This window comes from Dendropsophus ebraccatus, chromosome 7 (assembly GCF_027789765.1).
Source record: "Dendropsophus ebraccatus isolate aDenEbr1 chromosome 7, aDenEbr1.pat, whole genome shotgun sequence".
In the NCBI taxonomy this organism is placed as follows: domain Eukaryota; kingdom Metazoa; phylum Chordata; class Amphibia; order Anura; family Hylidae; genus Dendropsophus; species Dendropsophus ebraccatus.
In genome coordinates this window covers 95718476-95734140 of record NC_091460.1, presented here as the reverse complement: position 1 = coordinate 95734140, position 15665 = coordinate 95718476, and the positions used below count along the sequence as shown (strand labels likewise).

General features: G+C 44.6%; 1 protein-coding gene across 2 annotated transcripts in view; it reads left to right on the top strand.

The window, feature by feature from the left end:
* Positions 1 to 9336, top strand: part of LOC138797583 (zinc finger protein 414-like) — an 84141-nt gene extending 74805 nt beyond the window's left edge. The window contains exon 6 of one of the 2 annotated variants that reach the window (XR_011363953.1): positions 9002 to 9062. Coding sequence is in view for 1 of the 2 variants with exons in the window: in XM_069977925.1 (XP_069834026.1) it covers positions 9002 to 9162 (161 nt within the window). In the remaining variant the exon portion in view is untranslated. Of the gene's footprint in view, positions 1 to 9001 lie in introns of both variants that reach the window. The other variant, XM_069977925.1, reaches the window with a different exon arrangement.
* The last annotated feature ends 6329 nt before the right edge of the window (positions 9337 to 15665 follow it).

Sequence of the window (15665 nt, the reverse complement as noted above, 5' to 3'; positions counted from 1 at the left end):
GTGCTGCGGACCAGCGAAGAGGACACATCGGGGTGAGTATAGAGCTCTCCCCACCCCCTCCCCAGCACTGCACCCCTCCCAGCAAGGAAGGGGGGTCACTTAACCCCTTCCTTGCTGGGATGGGTGCAGTCTGACATCAGTCTGGCCCCCAAGGGGTTAAGGGGGATACAATACATCCTCCCTTAACTCCTTGGGGGCCAGACTGTAAGCAGCGATCTGTAAAGATGCTGCATACTGTAAGGAGCACAACACCGCTCACAATGATGGGTGTTGTGCTCCTGTTTGTGTGTTTTTTGTGTGTTTCTCCCTTTTTGTTTTTCAGATATCGGTATCCTGGGGATTACGTCGGATTCCGTGGGCTACCTCGATGACCAGCGGTTGTTTGTTGTTGTTTTTTTTAATAAAATGGTCAATGAGGGGTGTGGGGGTGTTTTTATTTGAATAAAATTTAAATAAAATGTCTTTATTTCTTTACTTTATAGACTTAGTAGTGGAAGCCGTCTAATAGACGGAATCCATTACTAAGTTGGGGCCTAGTGTTAGCCGGTATAAAATGGCTAACACTAACCCTCTATTATTACCCCAGTACCCAATGCCACCAGGGGTACTGGGAAGAGCCGGGTGCCAGTGGTCCCGGAGCGTCAAAATTGGCGCTCCTGGACCGGGCGGCAGCAGGCTGGTAAGATTTAGGCTGGGGAGGGCCTAAACCAATGGCTCTTCCCACCCTGGTGTTACCAGGCTGCTGTCGTTTGGTTTTTAACCCGGCTGGTTATAAAAATAGGGGGGACCCTATGCGTTTTTTTTTTTTTTAAATAAATAAATAATTAAAAAAACGCATAGGGTCCCTAGGCCCCAATTTAGTAATGGATTCCGTCTATTAGACGGCTTCCACTACTAAGTCTATAAAGTAAAGAAATAAAGACAAGACACAAGTTAAATTTTTTTTTAATTCAAATAAAAACACACACACCCCTCATTGACCATTTTATTAAAAAAAAACAACAAACAACCGCTGGTCATCGAGGTAGTCCACGGAATCCGACGTAATCCCAAGGATACCGATATCTGAAAAACAAAAAGGGAGAAACACACAAAAAACACACAAACAGGAGCACAACACCCATCATTGTGAGCTGTGTTGTGCTCCTTACAGTATGCAGCATCTTTACAGATCGCTGCTTACAGTCTGGCCCCCAAGGGGTTAAGGGAGGATGTATTGTATCCCCCTTAACCCCTTGGGGGCCAGACTGATGTCAGACTGCACCCATCCCAGCAAGGAAGGGGTTAAGTGACCCCCCTTCCTTGCTGGGAGGGGTGTAGTGCTGGGTAGGGGGTGGGGAGAGCTCTATACTCACCCCGATGTGTCCTCTTCGCTGGTCCGCAGCACAATGAAGTCACTGTGCTACGGACCGGCTCTTTATATGTGCGCTGAGCCAATCAGCCAATCAGCTGAGCGCACATATAATTCAAAATGTTTCTTCTAATAATGCTATTGTCATAACATAATTAGAAGAAACATTTGATGTTTTAATTAAAGTAAAGTGATGATTAGTACAGAAAGCTCTATTGCCAGCAATATGAATTAACGGCTTACTGGAGCTTCCTGTACTAATTAATATTTAATTAATAAAACACATTTTCGTTGAAATAAAATCAGTTTCGTTGTTCAATAATTTAATTCTAACGAATCCATTATTGTGCAATTAAATATACTGTCAAAAAATAAATATATATATAAATATACATTTATTTATATATATTTATTTTAACAGTATATTTAATTGCACAATGATGGATTTGTTAGAATTAAATTATTGAACAACGAAAGGGACTTTATTACAAAGAAAATGTGTTTTATTAATTTAATATATTAACTATTAGAGGCATCGGCATTCGGCATCATTGCCGGCTATTTTTGAAGTACTCCGTACGGACCGCCTGTCAATCCACGGCCGCATTTCCAGCCGCAAACAATGGTCATGTTCATTTTTTACGGGTCCTTTTACGATAGGGCCGTAGATTCATACATAGTGTGCACTGTGCACCCGTATATCGTATACTTTCCAGCATACGCATGAACCACCAAAAATACCGCCGCACAATTACAGCCGCAAATACAGCCGCACAGTTACATAGTGTGAACCTAGCCTTAGGCCGTAAAAAAGGAAAATAGAAATTTTCCAATAATATATTTGTTTACATTAAATTATCCCATTTTCACAAGCAACATGACAGAAAACACACCCCAAAATCTGTAACACAGGTTCTCCTGAGTAGAACGGTACCCCATATGTGGGCGTAAACGACTGTATGGGCACACAGCAGGGCTCAGAAGTAGGGATGGTCCGAACCTGTTTCGGTTTGGGTTCGTACGAACCCGAACTTTCTGCAATGATTCCGGATGCCTGGCGGCTCTGTGGTGAGGGTGGATATAGCGGGAGGACCGCTTGGAAATCTGGGATACAGCCATAGCCATAGGCTGTATCCCAGTTTTCCAGGAGGTCCTCCCACTGTATCCACCCGCTGCATGGAGCGGGCAGACAGCGGGAATCTGATGCCGAGCGTTCGGGTTCATACGAACCCGAACCTCGGAAGATTCGGACAATCCATACTCAGAAGGGAAGGAGCGTCAATTAGCATTTTCAGGGCAGATTTTTCTGAAGAAGTTTCTGAGCACCAGGTGCGTTTGCAGTGCCCCAGTAATGTCAGCAGAATAGAACCCCCCCAAAAGTCACCCCATTTTGGAAAGTACACCCCTCAAAGAATTCAACTTGGGGTGTGGTGAGCATTTTGACCCCACAAGTATTAGAGGAAAGTATTCAAAATTAGACAGTAAGAATGCAAAAATTTAATTTTTTCAATATGTTTGTTTAGTTTGAAATTTCTCAATTTCACTAGGAACAGAGGAGAAGATGCACCCCAACATTTGTAATGCAGGTTCTCCTGAGTAGAACGGTACCCCATATGTGGGCATAAACCACTGTATGGGCACACAGAGGGGCTCAAAAGGGAATGAGCGCCAACTAGCATTTTCAGTGCAGATTTCTCTGAAGAAGTTTCTGAGCGCCAGGTGCGTTTGCAGTGCCCCTGTAGTGTCAACAGAATAGAACCCCCCCCCCCCCATAAATCACCCCATTTTGGAAAGTACACCCCTCCAAAAATTCATCTTGGTGTGTTGTGAGCATTTTGACCCATTACATGCCGCTGTCATGATCCCAGGATCCTCCGCTCCGGGTAGTTTCAGGGGGAGATCAGCTGTCACACTGACAGCTAATCCCCTGCTCTGCCGCCGCAAGGGGGCGGCAGAGCATTCCGATACGTACGCCAGTAAAAGGTGTACGTATTGGAATAAAGCCCATTAGTGACCACCGTGAAAATACGTATTGGTGGTCACTAAGGGGTTCATGTGATATTTTGCCAGCGCCATTACGCACGCGGCAATACTAAATATGTATACTTTTATTTTTTTTTACATTTATTATTGTATCTGGGCTATGGGGATTATGTGTAAATTTTATTTTATTATAAATGTATTTTGTGTGTGCGTTTTTTAACACTTTATGTTTTAGTCCCACCATGGGGACTTTACTGTAAAATTGCCTGATTAAAGGCATAGTGCATTGCAGTGCATCAGCACTGCAATACACTATGCCTGCAAAAGGCAAAGCTGATCAGACTTAAGCTGAGCCTGACCAGCTTCCGTAGCTGGGACATCATGAGGCTTTGGGGAAGCCTCCTGACGCCACAGCTCCATCGGGACTGTGCGATCTCACCGCACAGCCCCGATGGAGGGGAAGGGAGGATTCTCCCTTCCTCTAGCACTATAGGGGCTGCGGTCGCAGCACCTATAGGGTTAACTGCCGAGATCCGGGCACGGCCCGGAACTCGGCAGTTCCGGCAGGTGCCCGACTATCACTGACAGCCGGGCCCCGCCGGGGATGACAGGAGCGCAGCTCCTGCGCCCCTGTCATCCTGATGACGTGCCGGCACCAGGGCCGTCTTTCCCATTGGGCAGGGTAGGCGGCTGCCCGGGGGCCCTATGACTCATGTGGGGCCCCAGTGGCAGTCGCCTACCCTGCAGAAAGGGAAAGACCAGGGGCGGGCTGGGCCGGGGGGCATGTGCCGCCCGGTCCGGTCTTCCTCACCACCGAGTGGTGCAGTAGTTGAGACTGAGAGAATAGCGCGGCCTGCCCGCCGCGCTATTCCCTCAGTCTCTTCCGGGCCTCAGTGATTCCCCAGGAGCCACAGACGTGCCGCGTGCCACGTCTGCAGGCACCTACATCAGGTCCCCAGCGGTGGCGTCACTTCCCTGACGCGCCGCTGAGGACCTGAGTGGAGAGAGGAGCCGTCGCGCTGCAGCAGCAGGGAGAAGCTGCTGCCAACTGAAGATCCAGCCCGAGGAGAGGTGAGTTGTATTTTTTTTTATTTTCTTTTAAAACCCCTTCACATGTGGCCACAGGGGGGGCTGTTCTATAAGGGGGGGATGCACAGGGGGGCTATTCTACATGGGGGGATGCACAGGGGGGCTATTCTATAAGGGGGGATGCACAGGGGGGCTATTCTATAAGGGGGATGCACAGGGGGGCTATTCTATGAGGGGGGATGCACAGGGGGGGCTGTTCTATAAGGGGGATGCAGGGGGGGATGCACAGGGGGGGCTGTTCTATAAGGGGGGATGCACAGGGGGGCTATTCTATAAGGGGGGATGCACAGGGGGGCTGCTCTATAAGGGGGGATGCACAGGGGGGCTATTCTATAAGGGGGGGATGCACAGGGGGGCTATTCTATAAGGGGAGGATGCACAGAAGGGGCTGTTCTATAAGGGGAGGATGCACAGAAGGGGCTGTTCTATAAGGGGAGGATGCACAGGGGGCTGTTCTATAAGGGGAGGATGCACAGGGGGGGCTATTCTATAAGGGGAGATATACGGGGGGCTATTCTACATAGGGGGGTGCATGGGGGCTATTCTATAAGGGGGGTATTCTATATGGGAGGATGCACAGGGGGGGGGCTATTCTATAAGGGGAGGATGCACACGGGGCTATTCTATATGGGGAGATGCACAGGGGGGCTATTCTATATGGGGGGATGCAAAGGGGGGCTATTCTATATGGGGGGATGCAAAGGGGGGCTATTCTATATTTGGGGGATGCACAGGGGGGGCTATTCTATATGGGGGGATGCACAGGGGGGCTATTCTATATGGGGAGATGCACAGGGGGGGCTATTCTATAAGGGGAGGATGCACAGGGGGGCTATTCTATATGGGGGAATGTATGGGGGGGCTATTCTATATGGGGGGATGCACATGGGGGGGCTATTCTATATGGGGGGATGCACAGGGTGGGGCTATTCTATATGGGGGGATGCACAGGGGGGCTATTCTATATGGGGGAATGCACAGGGGGGCTATACTATAAGGGGAGGATGCACAGGGGGGCTATTCTATATGGGGGGATGCATGGGGGCTATTCTATATGGGGGGGTGTAGGGGGGTATTCTATATGAGGGTACACAGGGGGGCTATTCTATATGTGGGCATGCAGGGGGGGCTATTCTATATGGGGGATGCAGGGGGGTATTCTATTTCTTTTTCTCCACATGGGGCTGCACAGCAACACTGTGAGGGGGATGCGGGGACTTGATCTTGTGTTGGGGGGCCCAGTCCGCAGCTGTGCCCAGGGGCCCATAGTTTTGTTAAGACGGCATTCAGATTTGGATGTGCAGGTACGTCCTTATGCAGGAAGGGGTTAATACTTTCAAGGGAGGCCTGGATGCTTTTCTTAAAAAATATAATATTACATGTTATGGACATTAGATTTCATGTGATAGGACGTTGGAAGGAATTTTCTCCCTGTGATGGGGCAATTGTCATCTGCCTCATAAGGGTTTTTGCCTTCCTCTGGGTCAGGATAGTATGGTTTCTGTAGGTTGAACTTGATTAGGAGTGAGCTGAACGCTGGCAGTACTAAAAAATGCCATATTAAAGGCAATTAGACTTCATGTACAAGAAATTAGCAAAAGGGTAAAGAAACCTCTCTGGTTTACTAGAGATGTTAAGGCTATTCTAAAGGAAAAATAGTTGACCTAGAGGAGGTATAAAGAGACTGGTTTACCTCTGACAGAGAGACATATAAAATTATACAGAAGGAGGCAGAGCAGATTATATATGCTGTTAAAACCTCAAAAGAGGCAGAAATGGCAAAATCTGTTAGGGAGGGGAATAAAACCTTCAGATATACTGTATAAGTGGCAGGAAGAATGAGAATAGCTGCAGCATTACTAAAACAAGTAATAGAGAGAATGCGTTTATTGACGGAGATAAGGTGGTCGCTGTCTGTTTGAATAGCTACTTCTGCTAGTCAAGCTGGGTTCATTTTCCCTTTAACCGCTACCTGCTACATGTCTTTTTTTTTTAATGGTTTTCTAGTTTTTCATCTCTGCTTACTAAAGCAACTTTTTTTTTCCACTTCAATGGAAAACTAATTTTGTCCAAAATGCCCAATAGGGGGTGGGTGAAAAAATTAACATCCACTTACCTCCTTGGCTCCATTGCTGCTGCCCGCTTTCCAACGCTCAGGTCCACGGCTGTGTTCTGGTCTTGAGACAGGACTTTTTACGTGCACATCTCGCCCCAAGTCCTGGGTCCCTACCTGAAGTTCTCCTTTAACATTCAATCACTTATGCTATGCAATGCAATATATAAATTGCAGTTATACTAGACTTTTACTGCTTTGCTATTACACACTCTAAAATTGTGTTGTAGGGCAGAGTTGCAACAAATGCTGCAGCAAATGGGGCATGTACGCTAATGGTGCGTTTATACAGGCAGATTTATCTAACAGATTTTTGAAGCCAAAACCAGGAGCAGACTATAAACAGGGAACAGGCCATAAAGGAAAGACTGAGATTTTTCCTCTTTTCAAATCCATTCCTGGCTTTGGCTTCCAAAATTGGTCAGATAAATCTCTCTGTGTAAACGCACCATAAGTGGTTAAACATCTGGGATCACACACGTCAGCTGTAAAACACAGCTAATACCATCATTTTACGGAACAGGTTCAACTCCTGTGCACACTCCACACCTCAGCTTTATGGTGCATTTACACAGACAGATTTATCTGACAGATCTTTGAAGCCCAAACCAGGAACAGACTATAAACGGGGATCAGGTCATTATGCAAAGACTGGGATCTATCCTCTTTTCAAATCCATTCCTGGCTTTGGCTTCCAAAATCTGTCAGATAAATCTGTCTGTGTAAACGCACCCTTACACTACATAGTTTAAATATGGGGAACAGCTGAAGCTGAAGGCAGATACTGATCCATACTCATCAAAGTACAGAAGATAGTTGGCGTGATTAGAGCCAAATTTCTTATAAGGTGTACACACTACATATAGGGGGACATTCATCAAGACTGGCGTACTTATACGCCAGTCTTAAAGCCCCACCCTATTTTCCCCGGCCATTGTTACTCCGCCCTCTGCCCACCCATCAGGCAAGCCGGCATAGGGTTGGCGTACACCACGGAGAAGGGGTGTCTGTTAATAAATGTGCCCCTAAGTACATTTGTCTAACAGAAAATCTGCTGTGGGCAGGCATAGTGTTGTGGCAAAATTAGCATTTTTTGAGGCTTCTAACTAAATTTGACTAAAACTGTGTCTTCTTGGAGACAATGTCCGCTGTTCTTGTCACTTTTCCAATTTGTCAGGAGATGAGAATAGTAGCAATTTGGTTTCAAGTCATCATCTACTACTACCTCTTTTTGGAAGCACTTTATTGACAGCAATAGGTTTAGAATGCTCATTGTCCATGGAGCTGCCAGGAAGAAACGAATGCCTGTGGCTCCATTTAAGACAAAGAAACCGATTGCCAGGGGGCATGGAGGTTGATACCCTGCGATTTCTTACCTGTCCCCTCTCCTGTGGAAGACAATGGTAGTGGTAGTGTAAAGAAATTATACCTTTAGTTAGGGCTGAGCGATTAATTAAATTAATTTGATTACTTCACCCAGAATTTTAGAATCAATTTGATTTTGCGGGTGGTGAGGCATGCAGTGGCAGACGGTCTGGTGCGGTGAGGCGTGCGGCGGGTGCAGGCGGCCTCCAGCCACTTAAGCTAGCAGAGCCGCCCCCTAGCAATCCTGACGCACATGAAGCTCCCTGGTCTCTGGAGAAGGCCGCGGGGACTACAGGGTAAGGTGTTGCTGTGAATCCTGGAGCTGTTCAGCGGGATTAGGGGGTGCAGTGCAAACCCCCAATCCTGCTGTACAGCCCCAGGACCTGCAGCGATGCGATCACCTTACCCTGCAGTCCCCACGGCCTCCTCCAGAGACCAGGGAGCTCCATGTGCGGCCAGGAGGAGAGCGTGTGTGCTGGGGGTGAGAGGAGGAGGGGTCCCCTCTGTCACCCCCAGCTCCAAAAGCTTTTAAAAAACGAGATTTTATTTTTTGGCCATATCGCCCAGCTCTACCTTTAGTGTCTTTCGCTAACACCACAAGCCATTTTAAATAGAGCCAGACCAATTCTGTGCATCAAACTCGTGCTGTAAATCCAAGGGCACACAGAAGTCCAAGGCAAACACCGATTACACATGGCCAGGTAGCATGTTAACCAATGTATATGATTTTAAAGGGGTAGTAAAAATACAGTAAAATTGTATGCTTTATTGTTTACCAATACACGCCAACTGTAATTTTTCACAGATCTTATGTTTTATTAATGACAGCTTCTATTTAGCCCTTTTATTGTAGAATTGTAGGGATTTAAGAAGTCCTTGTAATAGCTGCTGAATGACTGCCATTGGCATAAATGCCTCAGTGGATATCACAAATGCAATAAATTAGTCCGGATTATATAAATGTCACAGAGGTTATCAATAAACCACAAGACTGTAAAAACCAATACCAAGAGATAAAGATGTAAAGCAAAAATGATGGTTTATAGTCATATGTCTATGTTTGATGCAACATAATTGACATAGTTCTTGCTTTCCTCCAGGCCATACAACCAACAGTCGCATTATTTGGGAGCATACGCGAGACAACTACAGATGTATGCTGTGTAGCTTTTCAACTGCAACTAGAGATCAAATGAATAAACACATCGAGTTGCTTCATAAGAATCCTTCCTCAACAAGACTGGATGAAATAGGATTGTAACTGGAATGTACTTGGATTCTTCTTCACTGTTCACATTAAGACAGAAAACAATACAGACAGACATAATGTGAGGAGAACTATGGATTATGGTCTACCATGCATTAGGCTGAGCATGAATGTTTTATGTACAATGAACTTAAAAGGTCACTGTCTTATTAAACAACTTCTGATTTATCTGGCTGATTTATAACATAGTTGAAATTATTTCATTTACTAAAAATGACGCCTTACCCGAGTCTCACTTCTCTGCAAACCTCTCTCTACTGCCTGTTGTTAGGGGACTATTGTCTCTAGCAGCAGAGCAAACAAGATGGAACACAGGAAGTGGGGGCAAGCTTACCTAGTGCCATGTGCAGGAAAGAGCCTGGACTGAATGTATGCTTCTGGAGCCTGACTACCTGCTCCAAAGGGTCCATGTTGTGACTGAAAGATAAGATAAGTGAGTTTCAATAGTGTACTCACCCATAGAGATCTTCTCAAAAATCTTCTTTTACAAATCACATGGTTTTGGAATCTACTACTGGAATGCTTGCTAAGCATGTTGCTGAATGCCTAGAAATTGCTATATGTGCAGATGTTATACTAGTACTGCAGGTAGTTTCAGTTTTTCTGAGCGCTTTCTTGCATTCTCTCTATCATCATCCACAGCAGCAGCAGTTCATAGCATACACCAGGGAATCTTTTGTAATGTAACCCCTTTCTTGTTGTAATCCATTTTCCTTGCCGTCATCAGCATTAGCAGTTGTTAACTCTTTAGACCTTTTATGTTTTTATAATGTAATCCATTACTTGCTGTGACCCCGTCTCTGTTTTCCTTTCTGCTCGTATAGTACGTTGCAAAGGCAGTGTATCTATAAACCCCTTTCTCCCCCCACACACCATCTATTGTTCTATACTGTAAATCATCCACCAACATTGTGGGCACTGTGTACAGTTTTGGGCACTGGTATATAAGAAGGACACCAGGACAGGTTATCAAGCTTGGGGTTTTTTAGTTTAGAAAAAAAGACGTTTCTGATTGCCATTGGAGTCGGGAAGGGATTTTCTCCCTATGACTGGGCAATTGTCATCTGCCTCTTAGGGGTTTTTGCCTTCCTTGTGATCAACACAGTAGGGTTTCTCTAGGTTGAACCTGATGGACTCTTGTCTTCTTTTAACCTTTTTAACTATGTTAGTATTTTACAGTGCCAGCCTGTTCAGTTTAATTCAGTCTCTCCAGTACTGTTGTAGCATAGTAAGGGGAAAGGGTCTATGCATGTGTACTACTATCAAATGGCTCAGGCCTGGTCCTGTCCCCTGAAATTGTGAAGATCCTATATCTCTGTCTGTACCTTTAACCTCTTAAAGGGTTATTCAGCTCAAACATAACTTTTCATAGCTCCTCTTGGGGGGGGGGTCTCCTTACGCCAGGTTTCTCTGTCTGCCTTCTGAGACAGCTAATGTAAACAAGTACCTAGCTGGCTTTATCTACAATTTTGTAGCTTCTTTGTAATGCTTTGATGGTTAATTTGGGGTCAGGTTGCTGACCTCACTGAACTCACTGTGATTATCCCTTTCCAGCATTACAAAGTTGCAAATAGGGACTTGTTTACAGGATCCATCTTGAGAGAGGGGAGAAGGAGGAAACGGAGAGAAAAGCCCACACACAGTTTTTCTCTCCAAACTAACCCCCCTACCCCAATCCCCCCCCCCCACACACACACACACACACACACACATACACCGTATGATGGGCACACAGGAGTAATGACATACCCTAGGGACAGGAAAACACGACGCGCAGTTAAAAGCTGAGGGCAGGCACGAGAGGTGGGTGGGGGATCCGTTGTGAAGATGGGAAAACCCTGCACATAAGAAAGACTGCTATTACTTGTAGGAAGATCGATCCTTCCACGTTATGTTGTCTGGACCTGTTGATTCAGGGGATGAGCGGTTGGTTCCATGGGGACCCTGCTCCATTCTGATCCTCGGGTTTGGAAATGTCCTCTGGCCTGTTCTGGCCATGTTCAGTGCTGTCTGGAGTCCCAGGAGAGAGGCCGCCTGGTTGCAGCCTATTTTTTGAGACGCTGAGCCTGGTGGTGGTCAGTTCCTGAAAGTGGCATCACCTGGCCATATCAATGAGCATGCGCTCTGGATGTGATGTTCACACGTTGCCTATGTCACATGCTGGAGATTCCATTTTCCAGGTACTTAAGTGATTCTGGTGGTGAGTATAAGATGCCGCCTGGCTTTCCTTCGAGTTGTCTAAGTGTGCAAGGTCTAACTTGCCTGAATCTTTGCAAAAATTGGCAGCACCCCTATGCCTCTGTTCACACTGTAGTTTGCACACTGCATGTGTCTTAAGTACAGACAAAAGAACAGAAAGTGCAACAGCAACTTACAGGTGCAAGTGCTTACAAGCGCATACTCCCCCTGGCGTACACACAATAAAAACCTGCTCTATAGAAATGAGGATCTTAGCAAACTATTTGATCAAACAGTGTACCATGGATGCCAGCAGTACAGGTTGGGGTGTCCAGATAGGTTCACAGTATTTTTTTAGGATTCGTGGCACCCCCAGGTTACTGCAATGTTAATCTACTGTGAGCTGATGGCAGTTCAGACTGCATTTCTACAGGTCAAAATTATCTGAAAGAACTTGCATGTTCATGTCCTTTCAGACAATATGTCAGCTGTGTCTCACCTAAGATGCCAAGTGCTCCTCAGTCCCTATCTTGCCGAATATTTCAGTGGGCAAAAAAAAAATATTAAATCCCTTCCTGACATTTACCTGAAGGGACCTCTGAACATTCAGACGGACTACTTGAGCAGGCTTCATACCTGTCGAAAGGTGCCTGAAAGATGACATCTCCAATCAGTGTTAGTAGCCGATGCCTGCCAGCTTGCCTGGCTCCTGACACTGATAAGCAGCAGCAGCAGCATTCAGCTGAGTTATATGTTTGATTTGGCTGACTAGTAGGTGCAACTGCTAGTCAGCTCTGGGTTATGTGGGGGAAGCTTAAGTCCTATCCCAATCAGGACCGGCGGCTGGGACTTCAACTCCCTTAAGGATCTACCCATACCAAACACTCATTGACTGCTATTGAGCCTAACTTGTTAAGTGCTTACACTAGCTATCTCTAACTGGTTTTGCTATTTGGTTATTCTGATCTTTGGCTTTGTCCCTTTGACTTTCCCCTTGCTATCTGTTTAGGTACTGCGATTTCTGACTGTTACTGACTTGGCTAGTTGACCCTTCTGTTATTGTGTTTTGTCTGTCCTGTGTCCTGTCTGTCTTGTGTCTCTGCACCTATTTAGTGTAGCAGCAGTCTTCAGGTTGGGGCCAGCCTATTAAGGACTAAGGTTCCTAAAAAGGCAGGGACAGATCAGTGGGTTCAGCTCCAGGGCTTCACCCTGTCCGTGTATTTGTGGGTCTCTGTCAATCGTCACAATCAAATTTTCAGTCGATGGGGGAATCCAGATATAGATCTTTTTGTGACCATACTAAATCTGAAGGTCAGTACCTTTTTCCCCCTAGATCAGAGGGACCAACCACTAGCAGTGGATGCTCTAACACAACCATGAACCTTCTGCTTAGTCTATAGTCTTCCTCCTGTCCCTCTAATTCCAAAGGTACTCCAGAAGTTTCTTTCAGAGGATACCACAATGATATTAATAGTTGCCTTCTGGCCAAGGAGGAGTTGGTTCAGGTTACTACAGAAGCTGTCAGAAGATCACCCAATCTATCTTCCTCTATTCAAAGACCTTCTTTTTCAGGGCTCAGTGTTCCATCCGAATCAAGGCCAACTTCATATATCTGCCTGGATCCTGATAAGTCCCTCCTCAGAAGCATAGGACTTTCTAACAGTGCAATATCTACAGTGGTTTGCAAAAAATTAGAATATCAACAACAAATTCAGTAATTCAAAAAGTGACCTCATATATTCTATAGAGTCATTTATTGCTGTTAAAGTTAATGATTATGGACTACAGCCAAGAAAAACCCAGAAGTCAGTATTTCAGAAAATTAGAATATTATATAAAGCCAACTTTAAAAAAATGTTTTTAACACAGAAATGTCGACCAAATGAAAAGTCTGTACAGTAAATGCTCTCAATACTTGATCGTGGCGATCAGCTGATGGCACTGCAGAGGTGTTGTGCAGGTTGCTTTGATAGTGGCCTTCAGCTCGTCTGCATTGTTGGGTCTGGAGTCTTTCATCTTCCTCTTGACAATATCCCATAAATTCTCTATGGGGTTAAGGTCTGGCGAGTTTGCTTCCTTCAGACTCTGGGACCTTGATTTCCAAATGAAATGCAAAATTTACTTTCATCTGAAATCAGCACCTTGGACCACTGATCAACAATCCAGTTCTTCTTTTCCTTGGCCCAGGTAAGACGCTTCTGGCGTTGTTTATTGGTCAGGAGTGGCCTGACACATGGAATGCAACACTTGTAGTCCATGTCCTGCAGATGTCTGTATGTGGTGGCTTTTGAAGCACTGACTCCAGCAGCAGTCCACTCTTTGTGAATCTCTCCCAAATATTCTTACAATCTTGTTAAGACTGCAGTTCTCCCGGTTCCTTGTGCACCTTTTTCTACCACACTTTTTCCTTCCATTCAATTTTACATTAATATGCTTTAATACAGAACTTTGAGAACAGCCAGCTTCTTACGTAGTGAACTTTTGTGGCTTCCCCTCCTTGTGGAGTGCGTGAATGACTGCCTTCTGCACATCTGTCAAGTCAGCAGTCTTCCCCATGATTGTGTTGCATACTGAACTAGACTAAGGGACCTTTTATAACACTTAGGAAGCCACTGCAGGTGTTTTGGGTTCATTATTCTAATTTTCTGAAATACTGACTTTTGGGTTTTTCTTGGCTCTAATCCATAATCATTAACTTTAAGAGAAATAGACGCTTGAAAAAGTTCACTCTGTATGTAATGACTCTATAGAATATATGAGGTCTCTTTTTGAATTGAATTACTGGAAAAAAAATTACTTTTTGTTGATATTCTAAATTATAGCAAACCACTCTACATTGAAGAAAAGCAGGAAGCTGCTAAAATGTATTGTTAAAGGGAATCTGTCAGCACCTGGGCTGGTCCCAAAGTGCTGACAGTATAATGAAGGTGTATGTCCCTTAATGTAACTGGTACCTTTCTTTTAGCATTCGGTGCAGTAGTTTTATCTTATTCTTGCCCGTAACTTGTAGTGGTGAGGTGTTCGTGCCTCACCTAGGCACACCTCACCACCACTTTCTGTGGTTATGTGTTATGTACAGTGTATGACACTAATGTAGCTGATCACTGATGGATCAAGAGATTTGTGAGGGCGGCCTCTAGGATCAATGCCACTATAAGGAATTTACTTCTTCCTTGGTATTTAAATATTGTATTAGAAAGTTTACCTAAATTCCCTTTTGAACCTCGCTGAAGTTTTTATCCTTTAAAACAGCCTTCCTTGTGGCCATATCTTCTGCTAGACGTGTAAGTTCAAGGTTACTGGATTATTTTTAAAATGGACCTGAACATTCTTCCTGGGATACACACTTATTGTTTTCTGAATGGTTCCTGTTATTTGAAAAAAAAAAGGCAGAAAACAGGAAGCGCCGTGTTTTCCATGATAACTAGAGAAAAAAATAATTAATGTAAATTGCAAACTTGCTTTATATCACATATACTGTTGATTTTGATTAGAAGTTAAAACGACAGTGACACTTTAAGCTGTGTCTGATTATCATCGCTCACAAGACATTGGCTTACCATCCTTTTGTGATGATCCTAAGAATAAACTAGAAAGGAAATTTCATACTCTGGATATTTTTTTCAAGGCTGGCAAATTTTAAGATACTGTAAAACAGATCTCTGAACATCTAAACTTATACTTACAGTTTCAGGGTAATAATAAGGGCAAATAAGTTTCTAGAAGTAATCTACCAAGATTAATTAAAGGTGCCATCTTTGTAGTTTATAATTCCCAGGAAATAACTTGTCCTCTTTTAATCAGGACTCATTATACAAAATAGGTGTCAACTTCCTGGGCGGAGAGAACATCTGCTTCTATAGAACAGATTTGTAAAGCCGCTACATGGACAACTCAACACGTGTTCACCCAACATTATAGACTTCAGCTTCAAAGCAGGGAAGACCTGGCCTTCAGCAGAAAGGTTCTTCAGGCTGTAGTCTCTCCCTAAGGTAAATTGTTGGTATTTCTCCTGTGGTGCCATTGTGAAATTGAGAGAAAATCGGATTAGTCCTATCATTACCGGTAAGTCTATTTCTCCGAAAAAAAGAAAGTCACAGCAAATTAATTTCGGTTAAGCCAAAACACCATATAATCCGAAATGTCACTGCAAAAAGTATTGGTGCGTGTATATATTAACCCCTTCAGGACCAGGCTAATTTTCGTTTTTGCGTTTTCGTTTTTTTTCTCCTTGTGCTTAAAAGGCCATAGCACTTGCATTTTTACACCTACAGACCCACATGAGCCATTTTTTGCGTCACTAATTGTACTTTGCAATG